Source organism: Stomoxys calcitrans, chromosome 4 (genome assembly GCF_963082655.1).
Source record: "Stomoxys calcitrans chromosome 4, idStoCalc2.1, whole genome shotgun sequence".
Taxonomy (NCBI): domain Eukaryota; kingdom Metazoa; phylum Arthropoda; class Insecta; order Diptera; family Muscidae; genus Stomoxys; species Stomoxys calcitrans.
The window spans coordinates 54,627,402-54,650,595 of record NC_081555.1 but is presented as its reverse complement, the minus strand read 5'-3'; the positions used below and the strand labels follow the sequence as shown (position 1 = coordinate 54,650,595).

The 23,194-nt window shown below is 36.4% G+C and overlaps 2 protein-coding genes across 6 annotated transcripts in view; both read right to left on the bottom strand.

Moving 5' to 3' along the window:
* Positions 1-9,616, bottom strand: part of LOC106090056 (LSM12 homolog A) — a 46,765-nt gene extending 37,149 nt beyond the window's left edge. For both annotated transcript variants that reach the window (XR_009397955.1, XM_013256111.2), the window contains exons 1-3: positions 9,246-9,616; positions 8,990-9,175; positions 3,195-3,328 (exon numbers count right to left, since the gene is read on the bottom strand). Coding sequence is in view for 1 of the 2 variants with exons in the window: in XM_013256111.2 (XP_013111565.1) it covers positions 3,195-3,328; positions 8,990-9,110 (255 nt within the window). In the remaining variant the exon portion in view is untranslated. The remainder of the gene's footprint in view (positions 1-3,194; positions 3,329-8,989; positions 9,176-9,245) is intronic.
* Positions 9,617-15,038: 5,422 nt separating this feature from the next.
* Positions 15,039-23,194, bottom strand: part of LOC106090057 (plasminogen receptor (KT)) — a 28,757-nt gene continuing 20,601 nt past the window's right edge. The window contains exons 3-4 of one of the 4 annotated variants that reach the window (XR_001221744.2): positions 15,898-16,076; positions 15,711-15,801 (exon numbers count right to left, since the gene is read on the bottom strand). Coding sequence is in view for 2 of the 4 variants with exons in the window: in XM_059366568.1 (XP_059222551.1) it covers positions 15,671-15,804 (134 nt within the window). In the remaining 2 variants the exon portion in view is untranslated. Of the gene's footprint in view, positions 15,805-15,897; positions 16,077-23,194 lie in introns of all 4 variants that reach the window. The other 3 variants (XR_009397952.1, XM_059366569.1, XM_059366568.1) reach the window with 3 other exon arrangements.

Below are 23,194 nucleotides of genomic sequence, written 5' to 3'. Positions count from 1 at the left end.
GCCTCGATATCGTCTTTTGATATCACAATGGCAATATCTAACAAATGCGATCCGCCTATGGAACTCACTACCCTTGTCAATACAATCTATTTGCAACGCAAATTCATTTAAAAAAGCTTTACAGAAAAATCTTTAAATAATCTTAATATTGATAATGTCTTAATTAAATAATGTTTATATTGTCAAAATTATTTGTTAATTTGTTAATTAATTATATATTACAAATGTTACTTTATATACTACTAATCTCTGTTGAACTGTGTTGTTGTTGTTGTTGTTGTAGCAGTGTGTTTTACACCGAGACGGCAGCCCTTGCCGATGGAGGATTCCATCGGGTCAATCCGGTACGTACAACCGGCTGCCATGGGAACTGTGTTGAACTGTGTTAAATGTCATTGATATCTCACATACAGTAATTATAAGATCATTGTTATCTTGTTGTATGTGAAAACGAACAAATAAATCTAAATCTAAATCTAAATCTACATATAAACGTCAATATTAAAACCCAACATCGGATGAAACGTCTCTCTTATGAAAAGAGTGCGTACATTTTTAATGTGATATCTTATAAATGGGTGGACCATTGTTTACGGGCAATATATTTGCACCATTACATTAAACCAAAATCAGAATTGTGGCTTTTCAAATTTAAAGTCATGTCCAGGGTCGCAGCCGGTCTAAATGTATTTGGGAGCCAACATATAGACCGATCAGAACACTATGGGGTTGACCCATTAACGCTTTACCCTGGATTCTCTTGTTAGATTTTGATGAAATTTCATATATTAATTATTAAGAACAATTATATGGACGTAGTAATTTAAAAAAGATTACATTTTTGAAAAATAATTGAAAATTATTTTCCGTACACGAGAAAGGAGACAAGACGGAATGTGCCAACCACAGAGGAATTAGTCCCCTCCCCATAGCATACAATATACTCTCGAGCGTACTGTGTGAAAGTTTAAAACCCAAAGGGCATCCATAACCATCTGGCAGACCTATACGTTCAAAGATATTTCAAGCCATGTCTGAGTTTAGTATCTTGCTGATGCACGTTCCGAAGTAAGAATAGGAAAGAATCTCTCCGAACCATTCAATAACAACAAATGAGGTTTCAGACATGAAGACAGCCTATCGTGTGAGTATTTATACGAGATGCAGATATGAATAGATATGGCACACTACTCACAAGAAAACATGTTTTACTCGTCTATGCCGACGACATCGATGTCATGGGTCGTTCACCGGAAGTAGTAACGGCAGACTTTCAAAGGCAGTAAATGGAGATAAGACAGGATGGATGGTATCAACTGCCACAACGCCTTGTACATTCGAGCAGATAAAGAAAATGGAGAAAGTTGGGAACCACAATTAGCAATACTATCTTCCTCGGCATCGCCGTTACCGAAACGAATGAGATTGGTTTTGAAATAAAGAGAAGGAGAAGGTATATCCAATTTTGGATTATGCAAGCGGTTTAGAAACAAGGCCAGCATCCCGGCAAGGGATGACTAAGAGCACACATGGGTCAGCACGAGAAGCTCATCTGAGAGCTAACGGAGATTCTCAGTGAGAGGCCGTATGACACCGTCTCTTGCTTAAATACTGAGTGCCTATGATACTCAATATGACAAGAAAAGTTTTAAGCGTATTTAAATAACTAATGGCCATAACGTTCCCGATTCTTCGTGAAATGTATGGACTAGTTTGCATTGATTGAGAGTATAGAGCGGTATCACGCACATTCGCATAGTTAAACGTATCAAAAACAACGGTTGTCTTGGCTAGGTCATGTTGTCGAAATGAATGAAGAAGCTCCAAAAGAAGTCTTTTTGAAAGCGAGTATTGTGGTACACTCAAACCGGGTCGACCAAAACTCAAATAAAAAGACTTCTCGGAACTTGGTGTAAGGGATTTTAGAAGGAGCGCAGAAAATCTTGGGCTTAGAACACTATTCTAAGTTCGGCTAATAGGACAAATTGTATGTCATAGGTAATTAATCCATAAAGGCCGAATGGGTAGAAAAATAGCCAAAAATAAAGCTGTCTCGAGTTAGGAAAGAGGTATCGTTATGAAATGTGGATTTGCGTAAAGTGGACGAGTGAAAATTTTTCGAATTTGTCCTGTCGTATATTTTTGGGCTCAAAAACTCAAACAATAAATTTTCTCAAATTCTTAGAAGTGAAATTTCTGGAAACCTTTTTAGTATATTGTTGCATTTGGTGGTTTCTATATTAAAAAAATAAATTTATGGCGATAAACCTACCACTTTTGGCAGTTGGTGCGATTTTATGTAAAAGTCAATAAAATTAATTTTTTTTTAAGTTTTCAAAAATTTAAGAAAAATTACTACTTCAATATAAATGCTGTAAATAATAAAAATATGAAATTCCATCAAAATCTGACTGAAAAATGTAACGGGCGTTAATAGGTTATTGTAAAATATAGAAAAAATTAATAAAAAATCCTTTGGTTTCCTATGCAACTATATTTTTACAACAAAAAGAAGCTTGACGAGGATCGCTATCTCCACAGGTAAAAGTGGCGACAATAAAAAAAAAAATAATTTCTTAATATTTTTTGAGCATTTAGCGAACAAAAGTGGATCATAATTTTTGACACAAAATAGGAACACTAATTGCGTTATTCATATTACTTTCGACAATAATATGAATAACACCATTAATGTTTTTTTGTAATAAGGGAACTATTAAATGCAGCTAAAGACATTAATCCGGTTTCGAAATATCTCACCTCCAAGAATTTTCAGAACATTTTATGTTTAAATGTTTATGCTATTAAAAATTGCTGGCTTTTGACAAGCCAATTTAAGCCCTAAACAAACGCGAATCATACTGCTATAGTTAGTAAGCGTGTAACAAAAAACAAAACAACTTGAACATTTAGTAACATTAATGGAATTAAAAATAATAAGAAATAATGGAATTAAAAATAATAAGATTCTTAGAACTTAAATTTATTAAGCCTTTAACATAGGTCAAAAACGTATTACATGATTGCGACAAAATCGATAAACAATGTTTATATATATATATATATATATATATATATATATATATATATATATATATATATATATATATATATATATATATATATATATATATATATATATATATATATATATATATATATTATTTTTTTTTTTTGTTTTGTGTTATACTTACTTGTTCCAAGTTTAATTTTTGAGGATCATCAACAAAATTGCCATTACATTCTTTGACCACTTGAACATTGCTACATAGAGAAAGATTCAAGACATGAACATCGGTTAAATTGTCTGCATTTTTTGACCGACATTCTGTTTAGTTAGATATTAGTTTGATAAGGAAAACCATATTTTTAAAATTAGTGAAGAAAACAGTTTAATTGTTTTTATAGGCTTTAGGTTAGGATAGGTTAGGTAGGGTGCGGTGCCCCATGTCACTATGGCCATACACCTAAATCAGTATTCGGCTTGTTGAGCGCCCTAAATACTATAAAATAACCTCGAAAAAGATGTTACTCAATTGGTTTGGGTGTTTCAAGTAGTTTTTTTGCGAAAGCTACTTTTACCGTGTCTGACAGTTGTCACTATAGCAGAAATTTGATGGTGCTCGACCACCAAACTTTCAAAATTTTGCTCGCACTCACGCCCTTTCTTCTGCTGACAAATAAAGTAGATGATCGATTTCTAGTAAAAAAATTGTGCAGTCTATAATGGTAAAAAAACCCGTTAAGTTGGGCCGGGCCGAATCTTATAAACTACTACCCTCCGACATAGATCACATTCAACAAGTTTTTAAAATAGCTTTCTCAAATAAGGAGATCGGTTTATATAGGTCCCATATCATGGTGATAGGGACCTACTTGTTCTACGTTTTCCAATTGTTACAAAACAATTTGAACAGTTTTGGTTACTGGTGTGAAAGTTTAAAGCGGCATAAACATGAACATTTAAAGCGGAATAAGCATATGCGTTTTTCTGTATAAAGATATATAGATAACAGATCTAGTATCATTAACACTCAATTAGATTTGATCAATTTGAAATTAATAAGATTTTTTAATTTTAAAAGCCATCGCACAATGTTAAATTTTGATAAGATTCGATCAATTTCTGTTTTACTAAATCTCAACGTACTAACTATACATCTATTGAATTAATACGTAGAATGTGCATTGATTTCAATAATTTATATCAGATCAAATTCTTATATGACATCTAACAAAAGTCTAAATTTGAGGGTCCTTACGGAAGAGTTATGGTCATTACCTAATATGGGGTTCTAAGGAAGGATTTTATTTAGCTTAAAAACTTTTCGGAGAATTACAGTAGGAATTTCAGCACGAAAATGTTTCATTAGTCAAATCATGGGCTAAACTCCAAAATGTTGAGATACTGAAGTCACCAGCATTTTCTCCGCATTTAAATATTATAGGAAACGTATAGGGATGGTTGTTGCAGACCACCGTGGCGAAGAGGCTAGCATATCCGCCTATGACGCCGAAGGCTGGGTTCAAATCGGGGTGTGAACATCAATAAAATTTTCAGCGGTGGTTATCCCCATACTAATGCTGTCTACATTTGTGAGGTATACTGACATGTTAAATCTTCTCTTCTCTACCATATGATGTCATTATGCGGGATGCCGTTCGGAGTCGGCATAAAAAAGAAGCCCCCTTATCATTGAGGTTAAAAGCTTTAATCTGACAGCTCTCATTGATATGAGAAAGGTATCCCCCGTTCCTTAATGGAATGTTCATGGGAAATTTAGGTGTTTTTGTTGAAGCCACATTTTCATGTGGAGGTGGCAATCCTAGTAAAGTAACTGTATGTGAGCAAGCTCGTTCTGATTGCCGCGGAAACAATGCGGCCATTAGTTATTTAAAGGCGCCAATAACTCATCATAGGCACTCAGTATTTGTGCAAACCCCTGTTCCGCCCGGCCTCTCACTGAGACTCTCCGCTCGTAATTGACCCAGAACTACTCAGGTTTACCCGGGGAGGTCATTTTATTCAGGAACAAGGGAAGGCGGTCGTTCTCCAAGGATCACATTCACGTGGTAGCTATTTACCGCATCTGCTACCGTGTCTGCATGAATGCTGTCTAGATCCTCTTGCTATGCCGCTTGAGCTAGAGGTTCTCTCTTGTAGCGCTGAACCTCACACTCTAGATCATTTAGATCTACCTTAAGGCTTCTGGGCGGTGGATACCTACCCACAAGATGATGATTTGGATTGTCTCTGGGATAATAATCCTGAAGGTATTGCTTAGACAGCATGTAGTTATGTATTCGCAAGGGTAGAATCTTTCATCTGAAGAGACAGCCCGTCGCAGTTCGAAGTGCGGCATTCTAGCAGTTCTGAATATTATTTCACTGTGTTACAGAGCTGACGATACCACACTGGCGCTGCATAACTTACCACAGACAGGCAAATTGCTTTGTAAGTGGTTAACAGTGTTTTTTTGCCAGCACCGCAAGTGCTGCCGGCAAGTGACTTAAGGATCGATCGCCGTGGGAACAGCGTGGCCATTGGTTAGGCACTCAGTATTTGTGCAAGAGCCGGTGCTGTTCGGTTTCTTACTGAGACTCTGCTCGATACCGCTGATGTTGTTGTTGTAGCAGTGTGTTAAACATTGAGGCGGCAGCCCTTGCCGATGAAGAAATTCATCGGGTCAATCCGGTACGTACAACTGGCTGCTGCTGGAGCATTCCACTATTCACAACCTGTGGAAGCGCCCGTTAGCTCGTAGCTAAGCTTCTCGTGACCGCAATGAACACCACACAAATTGGAGCTCATTTTTCCAGCCTGTGTGGTGCTCACAGCTATCCCGTCACCGGCTTGGAGACCACGGATACGACGAATGGCTCTCCTCCTAGCCCTGTCATTCACGGGAGGCACAATAAATTGGCGGGTGAACGACCTAGAGCATCTCTTCTAATCATTCAGTTACGTCGCCAAGGGTTCGAGGGTGACTTAACAGTAGACTACAGCTGGCCTAAACCGATACCTAAGTTACATTGCTATAAGTGTTCCAGCCACAGATTCCGCTTATGCGCGTTGACTACCCTGTTAATTTCCAGATTCAGCTCGCTGATCCTGGTTTTAGAGGGATGCAACGAATCCCATCACGCTTGTCTGCGAGCCGCACTTGGGGTATTCGACGGCCTGGTATAAAGCGGTCCGCCGCTGCGTTAGTTATGTCGGAATTTCCTCTCGGCAAGTAGCACATTGCCGGGGGAGTCGGTTCACTGAAACGGCGGTTGGTGGTCTTTTCTGAAACCGAACCAATCGGCCTTATTCTGATTTATAAACGTCCGGAGCTTAGAGGTTGTGATAATTATGATGGTGAAAATTATAGGAAGGTGATGTGACCCAAAATAAATGACGGCTTGCCAGGAAACGTTACTCAGGAGATCAGGGGGTGCAATGAAAATGTCCGGCGAGCTGCTGCACCTCCTCGTTATCCTAGTGGGGGCATCCTAATTCGATGTGCGAAACGTGGAGCCTTCACTCAATCTGCTCTACCAAAGCTATGCCATGATGCACATTAAAGTCTCCTTAAACCAGACTATGGCCAGAAAGTTGCCCACTTATGTCGGGCTTGTAAGCTTGGCCATTAACTGGGTCACAATTACCAACCGGCGGTATATATACGTTGTATAGCTTCATCTCTGTTGGAGTCACTAGTGCCAGGCGAAGGCGAGATAGGTCTATACTGCACAGAATGTCATGTTACGAAGTCCGATCCGCACTTGAGAGATCGGAGGGGTTACATAGTTCGACGACGACGACGATTTTGACCCATTGCTGTCTATGTGCCCACAGCACCTTGCAACATATTCAGTGCGACTATACTCCCATAGTAACGTAAGGCCAGAGCAAGATCGGAACCACTCCATGCACCGCTTAACCTCACCGACAGTGATCGATGATGAAGGCGGTTTTGGCAAACCGAACAGAACCAGGATCTTTCAATTCCCGCACGGACCAGAAGCGTGCGGAAAAGGCACTCCGGGATGTGTCTTTCCCATAACGAAAAAAGGCGAATACATACACTGAGGCGGCAGACCTTGCAGATGAGGACTCTATCGGGCCAATCCAGTGCGTACAACCGGCTGTCATGGGTCCAATTTATATTCCGTGAAAGTGCTTAATTGTCATATGCAATGTTATTCTACATTACTTCAAAAATGTAGGAATACAACAAACTTTGTCACTTTTGGAACACATAAAATGCTTTAGAATTACTTCCAATTTATTGTGCTGGGAAGTTAATGACTTTTTCGATAGTTCTCAAATTTTATAACTATTCTCTAAATCTTTGTTTTGTAGGACGTTCCTTCTAATGCTGGAATTCAAGATATGTGTAGAAAAAACATTTATATTTTCCATTCGATAACCAACAATTTAAATATACGCATAGATAAAATGTTGAGTTTGCCACGTTCCTTAATGGAATGTTCATGGGCAAATTTGTATTAGCAATATCTTATTATATTTTGCATTTTTGCAGATTAGCACATTAAGAACAGTCAAAGATTCTGGAGAGATTTCAGCTATGTGACAAACAAACTTTCTGATATCACTTAAATTTTTAAAATTTTAATTAATGAATATCTCTTTGGCATTTGATTACATTCTAGAGTTTTGATTTTATACATCCATATAGGGCATATATCTGAGAGTGAGTATATACATACATATATTTGAAAAAATATAAAAAAAAATAAGTTGAAATTTGCAGTAGTTACTATTCTTCAATATTTTGCTTTTTGGACTAGACTCATATAGTAACCAACCAGTAAGGAAAGGCAAAAGTCGGGCGGTATCGATTTCACTATAGATGCAAAGTGGCAGCAATATCTAATTCTGAACCAATTTTGATGGACCTCGGCGGATATTTACAGATAGGTTATTAAACATCCCGTATCAAATTTCGAGCAAAATGTTCAAACTGTAATAAATACGATGGACAAATGACAACATTATTGCAAATTAGCCAAAATCTGACCAACATATATATGGGAGCTACATCTGAACAGATTTTGACCAAACTTCTTAGATATTGTGGTTGTTGAAAGAGTTGTGCACAATTTTGGCAATATTGGTCAATAATGCGCTTGCAGTGACCCTAGAAGTGAAAATCGGACGAAATACATATATGACAGCTATTTATAAATCTGAACCGATTTCTATGAAATTCACCAGTAATATTACAAGTTATAGGAAAATCCTTCCTGCCAAATTTCGAGAATCGGACCGGTTAACAAATGACAATTTTTTTCCTACTGCAAATCCGGCTAACATATATATGGGGACTATCTCGAAATCTGAATCGATTTTTTTCAATTTCAATTCGCTCGTCTTTAGTTAGAAAAACATGCATGTACCAAATTTGAATCGGAAATGAAAACTGCGACCTGTAATTTGTGCACAAATAGATCTGGACAGACGGACATAGCTAAATCGAATCAGAAATTGATTCTGAGTCGATCGGAATACTTATCAATGGGTCTACATCTCTTCCTTTTGGGTGTTACAAACAAATGAACTATATTATAATACCCTGTACCACAGTAGTGATGTAGGGTATACAAATTACATAGCATTGTGTTGCCTATGAAATAGGTATATGCATATATAGTTGTTGTTGTTGTAGCAGTGTGTTGTACACCGAAACGGCAGCCCTTGCCGATGAAGAATTCCATCGGGTCAATCCGGTACGTACAACCGGTTGCCATTGGATTGATGCATATATAGTAAAAATATTGTGCATTTGCACTTCACATTTAAAATGTTAAATATTTGCATAAACTATCAATAACAACTTTCTCTCGGTATTAGTTATGAATATATGTGTCTTGTGCATTGGTGATACTTAGGACATTGCAGGAAATTATAAGATATACGATGGTTCAATATGAATGTTTTGTTTTGTTTAAGGCACAAGGGCTCTCTGTTTGAAAAGGATACTTAAGATGAGCATTTTTGTGTTATGGTCAAATGCAAGAACTTCTCCTTCGAATTCCTCATTGAAGCAGGTCGTGCACATCACCGTTGATCCAATACTGAAGCAATCGTTATCTGCGGCCATTTTTAATTGTTGTTTTCGTCGATTGCCCTAACGCTGGCGGATGATGGGGGGAGTAAGTGCAGCAGCTGGACAGTAACAATAAAATCAGATTATGGGCCGATGTCAGTGTAGACGTTTACAATTGTTTTGTTTTACCTTTGACTTGTTTGTTGCTTCTTCCTTCTATTTTATCGCTGTAAACCCGGAAGTTCCCCGTGGGTTGCGCTATATATTTATTTACTTGTTCCCTTGGTTGGCAGCTATTTGACCTGATCACAACAAAATTTTCACTTTTTTATGTTTGTTTTGTATTTGGTTTGTTCTGCTTGAAATTTGCCAGCGTTTCTTTGTATTTTCACTCTTTCTTGAACTGAGTTTCCCAACCTTATCTTCAGAAATTTACCAATTACTTTTTTTGATTAATAAACAAGTTTTCACCCTCTATATTTCAATTGAATAAATACTTGTTTTGCAATAACTTGCAACTTTTCTTTTTTCTTTCAATACGAAGAAACGAATGTGGTTTCTTTACAGTACCAAAAGAAACAACTGTTAAAACGATACCATTTAATCGAATAATTATCGATATTTTTATACATTATCGACATGATGTCAAGGTCGACTTTTAGCCAACACGAAAAAAGAAAAGTAAATCCCATTCAATGCGTTGGTGCATGGCGAAACAACTAAAGGTGGTCTCGTTTGTATACAACCACAAATCATATGATGCAATCTGCCATCTTGCCATTAAGCTGATCGAGGTTTTGCCAACACACACAAAAAAATTTATGTGCGTATGTGCGAACATGAGCAGAGAATAAGCGAGAAAGAAGATAACACCAAAGAGAAAGCAAACAAAAATCGGACATCTTAACAAGACAAATTTACCCAGGTAATGTACAGCAAACAGCTGAGCAGTGTACTCCGCTGTTTGTACAGCAAACAGCGGAGTACACTGTCTGTCCGTCAAATGAACGCGTTAAGGCGAGTCGTGTTGAGAAATGCAACTCTGAATGAAAGAAAAAACAATTTAACAAGAGACAACTGCAGCATTTATTTGTAAAAATAATTAGATTTTCTAAAATTTTCACTGTTATAAGTAAAATACATAAGTCCATCTTTCCAGAAGCCTTTGTCAGCATCTTCCACTTCCACTTTTATCGAAATATTGTTGTTGTAATTGCAAGACCAAAAGCGCAAAACATTCTTTCACAACCTCATTAGATTGATTGATTTGCATGTTGTGAAAGAAATATTTTCTTTCTTTCGAGTATATTTATTTATTTAAAAAAATGCTTTCTTATTTATGCATCCACAAACACTATTTTTTTCTACCCAGGTAAAACATCATTAACACTAACAAACATTCAGTTACAATTAGAAGTTTGACGATCGCGTTTATTTTGCGTGAGAAAATTGCTTGTTGCACAGCAACTATGCTTATGCTCTCAAAAACAAGTTATGACGAAACGAACACATTTCGGCAAATTTTTCCGTTAATTTTTTTATATGGAGTTTCAACGCGAAAACCGAATATAGTACCGGCCTTAAGTTGGAAAATGTTTAACTTTACCACGTTGCTTTTGTGGGATTTTTGTTCAGAGTTGCATTTTTGCAACGCCACACTCAAAAACAAAACTCAATGCGCTTCTTCTGTTTTGGCCTAGGGTGTGCATTGTAGCTAAGAACATCACACACAAAATCAGAGTTGCACTAATCACTGATTTTGACAGATAGTGCACTCAATATTTTGTTTGGAGAAGAATCCCCGAAGATCGCTGCGCTTTGGCATCTATTCTACGTTTGGCTACGGGAATACATTTTCTGTAATGGCCAATTAAAGTAAAATAACTTATTTGTATTTCCCATATTAACGTACCCCCAATTTTCTGTATTTTTCTCTCTGAAACCCACATTTTTGGTCCAATTTGTCTTAATTTTTGAAAGCAACTTTTTCTTGGCCTGGCGAAAGTCTAATCCATGGACGAATCGACCAATAGTAACTCCTATATAAGGCAAGGCGGATTTAACAAGATGGTTTCACGCGAACAGACGTTAACAGCCGGCCCGATTTGACGGTATTAAGATGTCAGATTTTTCTTAGCATTCTCTTTGTTGTCATTTTCTTTACAACAAACGTTAGCAGTGAACGGATGTGTTTTTCTTTGTTCCATCTTTAATAGAAGTATTGCGTTGTTTTCCCAGCCTAAATTTTAAAAAGCTGGTTTAATAGTGTTCAAAAAGTCTTGCTTAATAGAAACAACATAACATATAGTTATTAAAGAGATCAAAATAACCAACAAGTAAATATAAAAATTTATATTTCTACTTCTGAACGGCAAAAGAAGAAAAGAAGTAAAAAACAAACATAAACAAAGACATACACTCTCCACCACAGTGTAAAGTGTTCTCTTTAAGGGAGGCACTTAACGACTAAACACATACGAAGAGTACCAATGTCTTAAAACAAAACAAACAAAAAAACAAAAACAGTTGTACTCATTAAAAGAAAAACAGAAACATAAATACAAAACAATACCAACCTTTGTGAACATGACAAGAGAAAGAAAGATAACAACAGTCACTAAATGTCAAATGGTTATAACTCGGCATTGCCAGATCATTGGTTCGTGACCTAGCTAAAACACCTCAAACGAGTTGCCAGATTGTCAAATAAAATTATAAAAACGGAAAACAAAATAAATCCTAAAAAATCGTTAATTTATTGAAGAACATATTTTATTATTAAATTCTTAATCAAAAATGTCAGCTCAAAGCCCAAAAGTCATTGACGGAAAATCTGGCTAATGCTTTCAGAATTCGAAAGTATATCTAGTGAAATAAAAGCAATGATTAAGGAAAGTGAGGAAAGAATATTAACAGAAATTAATAAGAAAATAACCGAAATGAGAGTGGACTTAAACAATGTAATTGGAATAGTATCATATTTAGAGACAGCTTTGTGTGAAATTTCCGATCTTAAAAACGAGACAGAAGACTTAAAAATGAAAGCGAAAATCTTCCACTCTATCAATAAACATTCCACGCGATCTATAAACATTCCTACACCAGTTGATAAATCCATTTACAGACTGCAAAACAAAAAGAAACAGAATTGTACTTGCTATACCAATAATGATGAGAATTAAATTTTTCAATAAATTTTTAATTAAATTTTTCATGAAATTAAACCCTTTTAAACTATATTTTATTTATTTTTATTTATCTTTCAAACAACATAACTTTACCTTTCTATATATTAATTTAAAATCAAAGATTTGTACTGTCTACAAGAGCCTTTAGAACAAAATTGATGGGTTTCGCTATATATTTGAGAAATCCGGCGTTGACGTAATTGCAGTCTCTGAGACATGGTTTCAACCATATTATGGGAACAGACTGGTATCCGTAGATGGTTACAGGTTTTTAAGATCCGATCGGGATGGCAGGGGTGGTGGAGTTGTTATCTATATAAGACATGACATAGATTTCAGACCCATATCTTCGTCTGGTTCAACAGACAAAGTTGAATATATTTTTGCCTAATTGCATTGTTTGCGTATAAAAGTTCTGGTTGGGGTTGTATACCATCCTAATAAGAGAGTGAAATATGATGATTTTGTGAAGAGACTTGAGGATATAAACTGTAATTATAATGATATTATAGTCGCTGGTGACTTTAACAGTAATGTACTTGAAGAGACACATTTGACGGGGAGCAGGCAAACAATAGGGTTGCATGTTTTTAATTCCAGTATTGCTACAAACTATACAACGACAACTGAGACTCTTATTGACTTTTTCTTCGTAAGTTCCAAGACTGATGTTAAGTTATATGATCAATTGTCGGCACCCCTATTTTCAAAACATGATTTATGTTTTTTGACTTATGACTTCCCATTGGAAAACGTACAGAGACTATAGAAAAATTGATTATAACTCACTACTTAGTGAAATTGGCACCATTGAGTGGCAGAAGCTTTATAGTATGTCTTGCGTGGATGAACAGACTGCATTTCTTCAACGTAATGTAAGTCAGATTTTCGACAAATGTTTTCCGATGAAGACCCGAACTGTTTTTAAGAATGGGAATCGGTGGTTTGATAATGGTATTAAAGTATTGATGCGTAATAGAGATTGTGCGTACTCTCGATGGAAGCGTTTTAAAACACCTGAACTCTTTAGTGATCACAAGCGTGCGAGGATCAGACCACGTCTTCAAAGTTATATTCAACTGACGTAAAAATAAGTTTTTTTTGTTTTGTTTTTACAAAGTGGAAAAGAATAGTAATATTAATAACATATCAATCCACGCGATTCCCTAAGAACCTTTTAATCAAAAGTTAAAATTATTACCTTCTTGGAAAAACCTTATAAGAAAATGGTGGCATGTTAATCTAATCCCAAAATCAACACAGTAACAACAAAGAAAAACTTTTAAAATAAAATTTTTAAACTAAGACCATAAATAAAGACCAATAAAATATCAAAAGAGACAATTTTGTAAAGAAAAAAAAAAGAACTATTGGTGCCGCTTGGTCATATTAACATATTGTACAGTAACGGTCCCAAGATGCCTTTGACCACGAAACCAACCAACAACACCTTTAATGATGCTCTACTAAAGTCAACATTGCCATGCGGCAGCTATCATCAAGATTTCTGCAACATCATTTACAAATTGTATTTACCTTTACTTACTAGCTATAGGTGTATTTGTAAGCACCGCACTAACCTGGAGATTAAGATTTTTCCCGGCACGGAATAGCTATGAGCACCACACAGGCTGGAACTTTGAGGTCTAATTTGTGTGGTGTTCATCACTCTCACGAAAAGCTTAGCTACGAGTTACCGGGCGTGTCCACAGGTTGGGGATAGTGGAATGCTCCATACCGAGTAGCTGCAACCAAGATATATTCATTTAAAGGTAGTGGCAGTTACCAAACAACAAAATATTGAGTGCACTATCTGTCACAATCAGTGATTAGTGCAACTCTGATTTTGAGAATGCTATTGGTTGGCGCCATTTTCCTTGCATGTGTGTGCTGTGATTTTTAAATATAATACCCACACACAACCAAAACACATTGACAGATAGTGTACTTCGCGAGAAAAAATTTTACTCAGCTGTTTATGGTACACTACCTGGTAATTATGTCATGGCAGCAACGGCAGTTGCGAATAATCAGCGGTGTTGAGTGTAGCGAAGAGCTGGCAAAATATCGATGGCACTATCGATATTTAATTTTTTGACTGAATATAGATTGATATTGATAGATATGCGATGGATACTATCGCAAAAGTTAAATTTTTGCAAAAATAAGAAATCCGACACTGAATCTATTCTTTAAGATACATTGCGCCTATAGAGGGCGTAATTTTCATCCAATTAGGCAAACATTTTCTACAATGATTTCTCTCATGACTTCCAACTGACTTTATTAATCTTGGTTTTATTTGGTCTGTGCATTGATATTGCTTCTATATAAATGGATCTCCTGATTTTTACTTCTCATTTTCGTTTGAAAGGTAGGTGATGGGAAATTAACGATAGTATTGATATTTATTATTAAAACTATCGAAAGTTGCAATTATCGATAGTTTGCCAGCTCTAGTGCAGAGTTTAGCATTTGGTTGTGTTCTAACTACTGTCTGCTTGATTCTGTTGAGTGTCCAGGAACTTTGCGATTAATATGAGGTGCGTCCAGAGGGATCTGAGTCGAGCAGGTCTAGCTTGGCAGTTAAACAGGGGACGTGTGTCGGGTGGTCACAATCGGGACATACATCTTGCAGGTCTGCATCACGTGTTGATGGTAGAGTCTCTGTGAGAGGCTGGGCGGCACCGGCTCTTGCATAAATACTGAGTGCCTATGATGCTCGATATTGCAAGGCGAGTTATTGCCACCTTTAAATAAAGAATGACCAGCCTTGTATGGCATATTTTTCTAACTGTGTTTGAGTCGAAAATAAACGGATGAAGAATCCCGCCACCTGAGAGCTAGCCAATATCATTTATGCCAATGACTCATTTTATTTTTTATTTATCAGTAAACTGAAAAGGATTTCTTGTAACGACTCACTCGTCACAATGTCAATGCCAGGTTTTCGCGGCTAGCACAGGTTTTCCTAGATATTATTCCATTTAGGTGGTATTGACTTGCTTTTATTAAGAAAATTAATATTTACTTTCATTCATAAATACATTAAAATTAAGAAATCTCACATATATATGGCCAGGTCCAGAAATCTAGATATTGAAATACTAAAGACAAAAAGTAACTTTAATTTTGAAACAGTAAATATTTTTGTATAAGTTGGAAAAAAGTCCATAATAAAGGTTCACACACACATACATTAACGTATAATTTATGAAAAACTTTCATGATGTTAGGATAAAAGGAATAAAGAAGATTTAGGGGCTAATATTGTCTTAAATAGCTATCAATTGTAATAGTAGTAACACGACTAAATATTTATCATCGTTACTTTTGTTGGAATCGTTCTGCATTCGTGAAACCCAATTGAGCTGCTGGGAATGTATTACTATTTTTGTGTGCCAGCACTATGTATTACGATTAAGTTTATGAATGGTGAGGGTGCATTTTCTTCTCCATTTCGGCTTCCACACGACCTTCGTCAATGGTGGCGACTGTTGGTAGTCCTCCAGGCCAGTGCAGCAGTTCGGTTTCATGTTCCATGATCATATTAGCCTCTGCTGTAATTGTTATGAGAAAAACGAACAACAACATATATATTTGTAAATAGTAATTGTCTTTATTTCTATTTATTATAATTGAGGATCACCCACATTGCTAATGACTATTCACAAAGATGATTTTGGCCGATCCACAAAAGAAAAATTAAGGAAACTTAAAATTGCTTTGCGAAAAATAAAGTTGTGCACTTTTGTTTATCATTTTGAAGGCGGTATACCCAAAAGTGGGCGTAGTAATCCCAAGTCTGTTACGATCTTGGTTACAGACATATCTGAAATAGTAACAATGGCATTAAATCTAATCAACAAAAGTCATCAGAAACATAAAATTAAAATCTATTATATATTTCAATGGTTTGATTTCAAGTAATGATGTAATGAGGTGGAGTTGAAAACAATATGCTTCTGAAAATAATTTGTAGTGAGTAGCAAATATGTATTGCATAATGCCTAAAAAAACAATTTGGGGCAGCTATCTGTCATTGAATTTTCGATTGTCGAGGTGAAATAAATTCCGACATTTTTTTTACAAATGGTATATATTTGGTTAGTCGTAATCTACTGTCAAATTTTGCAAAAAATTATGATCGTTTTTTTTTAATAATTTTGTTTTTAATCACATTTGAATTAAAATTGATGTGTAAATTGTGAATGCAATGCAAAAGCGAAACAACACAGAACTAATTAGAGAAATATTAAAGATTTGTAAAATATAGTGAGCAATTTCGCTGACATACTATACAAGGCGGATTTGAAAAGGTGGTCCCACACGAACAGCTGTTAACAGCCAGCCAGGTTTGACGGTATTAAGATGTCCGATTTTTGTTTGCATTCTATTTGTTGTTAACTTCTTTCTCGCATATTCTCTGCTAACGTACACACACGCACACAAATTTCTTTGTGTGCGTGTGCCGATCAGCATGATGACAAGATGACGGATTGCACCATATGATTTGTGGTTTTTGTACAAATGAGATCACCTTTATTGTTTCGCCATGCACACTACATAGAATAGAATTTAAACAAACTGGATGGTTGGCTCCATTTCGAATCAGTGACATATTTTTTTCCTTTAATTTTGTGAACTGATATCAAAAGGCTCAATCGACTTGAATATGGAAGGCTATTGTGTGTACAATTATACTGTACTATATCGACAGGTGGTTGAATTCCTTTATTATGGCTGGATTGCAAACATTTTTTACAATTAATATATTATGCGCTTGGTCGAATTTTTCGTATTGTAGGTCGAATTTTGTATGAATCGTATGTGTTTGATTGTTTGCATGAGTTGTGAGAGTTGACGTTTCGCAAGTTAAATTGTTGTTGATATCGCAGACAATAAATGAATAATAGATATGCTAAGCGACTCTCTAAAAAGGCACCAAGTGCAGCGATTAAAAATAAGCGCAGAAAATAAAGAGAGAAGAGAATTGTAAGAGCTGTTATGATCAACCAATGTGATTTTGCTAGTTTCCAATCTGTTGTGGAAATTTTTTGCTTTAAAATTATTTTTACAAACCACTTTAATGGATTACGATTATGGATTGCAACCAGTGTTGCCACTCAAGAAAATTATTTCCTATCAAAATTTAAGAAAAATCTTACTAAACCCGACCAAAACCTACCAAATGTTGTGCAGCGTGCTATGGAATGTGTTTTTACCCATCACCGAACAGTTGGTAATTTTGCTATTCCATTTGGAACACATCAAATTACATTATATACAATTTCAACGCTAAAAAGTACTAGATCGTCCTTATTCATACAAGATCTAGATACGCCCGTCCGTCTGTTTGATAAAATCACTCAACAGCCTTAAGTTCAAAAATGACCTCTATGTTGATATAGTATCCTTTACACCGATCTCCCGATAAGAATTCTTGAATTCATAAAGTCGTTTTCTTGACCCCATTTCAATGAATAACCGTGCCGAGTTTGGACAAAGCGGTCCCCCAATTTAAGCATTTGAGCCCAGAAACACTTACTACCAATTTTCGCCGATACAGTGAGTTGCGTGAGTATGAACTAAATTTGGCCATATTTGTATGCAGCTGCCACATATTCCTGTTTTCCAACTGAAGGCTTTGAACGCACAAAAGCCGTAGTTCCTATCCACAATTTATGAAATTTAGATGAGATCCCTTTACACTCATACCAGTTAGAGTTAACATTAGAACTTACACTCTTTTTCCGGAAATTTGAATCAGTGAGACTCCTTAAAACAGTATTTGGCTCTTAACGATTATACAGAAACGACAAGAAGTGATTTTTCGGTAATTAATTTGGTATTTGGTAACAAAAACGGCAACATTGATTGCAACGGATTGAGTTCCCAGGAGACAAAATCACGAAATAAAAAATTAGTATAAAGTTGGAAATTGTTGTCAATTTCATTCATAATCAGTATTTTTAAAGTTCCGCTACTAAGAAAAAGTACGTAACTCAATGCAAATATGAAAATTTTTGTGACAAATTTGGCCGTTGCCAACGCAACTGAAGATGGGTAGTCATCCATAATCGACCCATAAATTTCTTGTTAGATTCTTTTTGTCAATTTTCTTGTGTTTTTCTACAGTTTTTATGTTTCCCCAATTTCTTTTTCCTCCTTTCTAAGGTGACTACTGAGTATGAAGCAAAAGAAAACGTTAGATTTCTAATCTTTGTTCATAGTTGCCATTTTCCGATGAGGGGCATAGTTTATCTATAGTTATTTATCGTCTGTGTTGAGAATATACCCATCTGAATTTATCAATATTTTAAATATTAGAGGGACTTTAAGATTAACAAGAGATGGTTATTAAAAGGAAATACCCTGTAGCGATCCAAGAACCAACAATCTTTATGTCACTACTCTCTTTCTATCAGTCAGTTTTATAGAAGAATATCCTTCAAAAATTCGTCATCCAAAATTCTTATGGGAATTCTAAATAATCGCTGGATTGTAGATATTATGGAAATTCAAATTAATCGTATAAATGAATGGACAGAAAAGAACAACAATTCAAAAGAACTCCACGAATTTCACATCGGGTTATTCGACGGTAGACAATATACTCGTACATATAAATTGGCCTCAATTGTTCAACTTATATTTTAATGGGAATGGGAAAGTTTATGCGTTTTTTGTTGACTTCTCAGCGGTTTTCCATATGATTTCACGAAATCTAATGTTTTTTAAACTTCATAACATGGAAATGTCAACAAAAGGGTTTAATTTTATTTTAAATATATACAGAAACATAAAGCCGGTTGTAATGGCCGGATAAAAAGTATCGGAACATTTCAGCACATATACGGAAGTACGTCAGGTTTGTCGTCACCATTGTTATCTTAAGGATCCACATGACGGGTTAAAAGGAGGAGTGGTGATTGATGAATTAAATATTCGCGTGTATGCTAAGTAAATAGTGATATTAGCGGAGGATAGAGAAGTTTTGTAAGAATTTAAAAAGAACTTGAAAGATTAAAGTACTCAGTGGAATATGATTGTATATGAAGTAAAATCAAAAATAGTGATCTTCCGAAATTGAGGTCGATTGGCGGTCAAAAATCGAAAACTTGTGCAAAATATTCGATGATATCTACAACGTATTAAATATTTCTACTCCACAGAATAAAAGTATCAACCGTATTCAAAATAAAAATAGATATCTAAAGGATACAATTATAATAAAAATTCTTACACCTTATATGAAGAATAATATTCTTAGGCCGTTGTCTCAATTAAAAAAAATCAAAAGTCCATTAATTTTGCATCTCTTGTCGATGAACTTTAATATACTTCAATCTGCTATAAAACTGAGAAGGCAAAACGTGATTACATCTACCAATTTGCATCGTGGCTTTATCCATGTTAAAGCGACAACCAATGGAGAATGATAACATAGTTCCTGTCTCTACTTATATTACCACTACAAAAATCTTTATAGAAATTACTCAAACTTTATCTAAAATTTCTTGCGTTGCCAAATTACTCAAACTTTATCTAAAATTTCTTGCGTTGCCAAAGTCTATTTAAATGTTATTTATAAATGAAACAGGCAGTTCCAGACACTGATTAAGGAACATGATTCGCATTCTCGTCAAGTAAAATAAAGGTCTAAACTTTTGCCACATCAATGCGTAGAGTTTACTTAAAAGAATCGATGAATTTAGATTCATATTTGAAATCTCAGGTGTCGACCAATGCACCAACGTCTCATCATCTTCCCCGCATGCCTTAAACATGCTTTCACTTGCCGCACCGATTTTACGTAAGTTGTAATATATGTCCCGTTATGATTTCAATAGCTTACTGACCTCCTTCTTGCTTCCTTTCAGTAATAGCCTCGTCTTCTCACGATCTGGATCCCCCCATAGGATTTTCGCCGTCCTACCGACCGTTTCGCTGTTGCACAGGGTTGCATGCGCATTTGTCGTCCACGTCCTTAACTCGGACTCCGTCGACCCGAAAAGCTATGGGTTAACCAAGTTTATTGACAGCAGTCCTCTGACCTTCACCGCCAAATTGTCTGCCCTTTCATTCCCCCTTACTACGTTATGGCCCGACTCCCAAACAATGCGGATTTTGGCTTCCTCAGAGAAGGCGTTAATCTCCTTCTTACACTGCAAGACTGTTCGTGACCTTACCGTCCTGGTTGTTATAGCCATAAGGGAGTGTGGTGCTGCACCACCTCACGCATTCTGTGAATGCCCCCTCCGCCTGTAGGACCGTATTATGGTCAGGCAGTCTAAAACAGATGTCAGCCCCTGGGTTCTCATTGTAGAACCTCAGGCCCACTCTGTCCTCTAGCTTTCATGCATTCGTGTAACATAATCTTCCAGATGGCAATACTAGGGTTTCGTCAATCCGAGACTGTGCCGCTGGCAGCAGTGCCTCGCACTCGTCCTCAAGTGTCGTCTCAGGTATCCGACCGGAAACCTCTTCCCTTCTTTCTCCCATCGCCTAGTCTCATAGCCGCAGTGGTTGCCTCACACTTAATCTGTATGCCAATGGGTCCGATATCTAGAATAGTCTTCAGTGCCCTAGTGGGCGTGGTCCTCATAGCTCCGCCTATGCCAAGACAACATGTTCTCTGAACCTGTTGTATGGCCCTTATGTTGCACTTTTTCTACATAGCAGTCCACCAAACTACTGAGGCGTAAGTAAGTATTGTTCTAATCACGCTCCTGTAGAGCCAGTGGACTATCCTCGGATTCAGGCCCCATTTCGAGCCTACGGTCTACATCTGTGAGCCTTCTCAGTACGCTCCTGAATGTGACACTTCCAATTCAGTTTCCTGTCCAAGATTTTGACCTTGTCAGATATCGAAATCGTCTTATTGAGGATTGGCCCACCTTCGTCTTACTCGTGAACAGGCTTATTTCAGTCTTAGCCCATTCAAATGCCATATACAAGACCCTTTGCCATGGCCTTATATTTATGTCATGGGACACACAATTTATCCACCTGTTTATTGGTATATGGTTTATCCAGTCTCTAGGGACCGGGTCCATCCGGTACTGGTCTAAGGATTGGATCAGTGTGTCGGTCCGCACATTGTTAAAAACCCCTCGATGTCAATGCATACCGCCAGTGTGTACGTTTTGGTATCGAAGGATTCTTCAATTTTATGCACTACTTAGTGCAGGACAGTCTCCACCGATCTTCCCTTGACACAGGCATGCTGTGTGTATTTGAGCAGTACGCTGTATGTCCTACTCTTTATCGTGGTGTCCACAATACGTTCCGTGGTTTTGTATAGACAGGACGTAAGGCTTAAAGGTCTGTAGGCCTTTGGTGTCGCATAACATGTCTTGCCGGGCTTGGGTAAATACCACCCTTGCCTTCTGCCAGACTTTCGGAGTATATGCAAGTCCCAAGCACACTGTGAAAATATTAGCCAGGTGGGGCGCCAGATAGTCTGCCTCCTTCTGTAGTTTAGTAGTTCTTCTTCTTCTTCTTTATTTAACTATTTTTTCTTTTCATTTAATATCAAGAATACATTCAGTTATTCTAATTTATTTTTAATATGGACAATGTATCATCAATTCGTTGTGAAGAAGTAAATAAATAAATGTTATTGCGACAATGTATTTAACGTCTGTCGCTCAATAAATTTTAACATCTTGGGAATTCTTTCTATTGGAATTCAGATAATAAATAGTGTCTATAAGTGTATGCTGATTTTAAATATGTTACGATGTTGTCCCAATCGGCATCATTCTTGCCGTCCAATTTCTCCAAAATCTCTTCCTGATTCAATATTGTCTTTCCAAAGGCCATCATTCTAAACTCGCTTAAAATAGGACATATACCAAGGAAGTGTTGAAAGGTTTCTTCTGCTCGCATGTTGCACAATTTACATAATCGCTCCTCTTCACTGGTAGTAAATCTGTTGTACCCCAGGTATAACATTCCACTTCTAGCTTTAAATATCCATGCAATCTTTTCTTGTGTATATTTGTCATTCAAATACAGCTGTGCTCTAGATGGATTCAAAAATTTGTAATCTCGGGAATCGCTTTGTAGTTTTCGTTGGATCCTTTTATGCTTAAGATCTAGTTTTAATGAACATAGTAGTTCTGTTGAGAAAGTGTTCCAAGATTCAATGCTATTTATAGTCTCGGGCCATTGTACATTAAGACTCTGTGTTACTGCTCTTAACTCTTTCACCCAAAAGATATTTTTGCGCATCACTATTGCTGTTAATTGGTTAGGCAGACGATAACTGTTATATTGAAACATGATTCGTCCGAGATATTTCAAGTGCAATCCTAATGAATAAATTTGGCTATCTTCCACATCAGTTTCTAACATTAAGATATATGTTGGTGTATGCATCGGTAATCGCAATAATTTCTTAATGAAAAATCTTTGCAAGAAATTAACTTCTTCGAAATGAGCAAAACCCCAAACTTGTGCTGCATAAGTTTGTATTGACCTGCAGACCGATAAATAAAGTCTCCATTTCGCATTCATGCATATATCATTTCGCCCAATTACACTGTCCCATGTAGTATTTAGAGCATTCTTCGCCATTATGTTCCGATTTTGTACATGTTTTCCAAATTTCATGGTTGGGGTAAAGGTTACACCAAGATATTTAAATTCATTTGTTATCCGGACTTGTCTTTCATTAAACTTCCATACTTCTTTTTTGCTAGGTCTACCTCCATTTCTAAATACCATTATATCTGATTTTTCTAGATTTACTTCGAGATTCCAAGTTTTACAATAGGTTTCGAGTTTACCTATCATCTCTTGCATTATTGTTATATCGTCTGCAAGTAAAACAATGTCATCGGCGTATAGCAATAGGCGAATGTTGATGTTTTCAATATATAATCCTCCTCCCAGATTGTCATGCAAATCATTTATATAAAGTGTAAAAAGCATGGGTGAAAG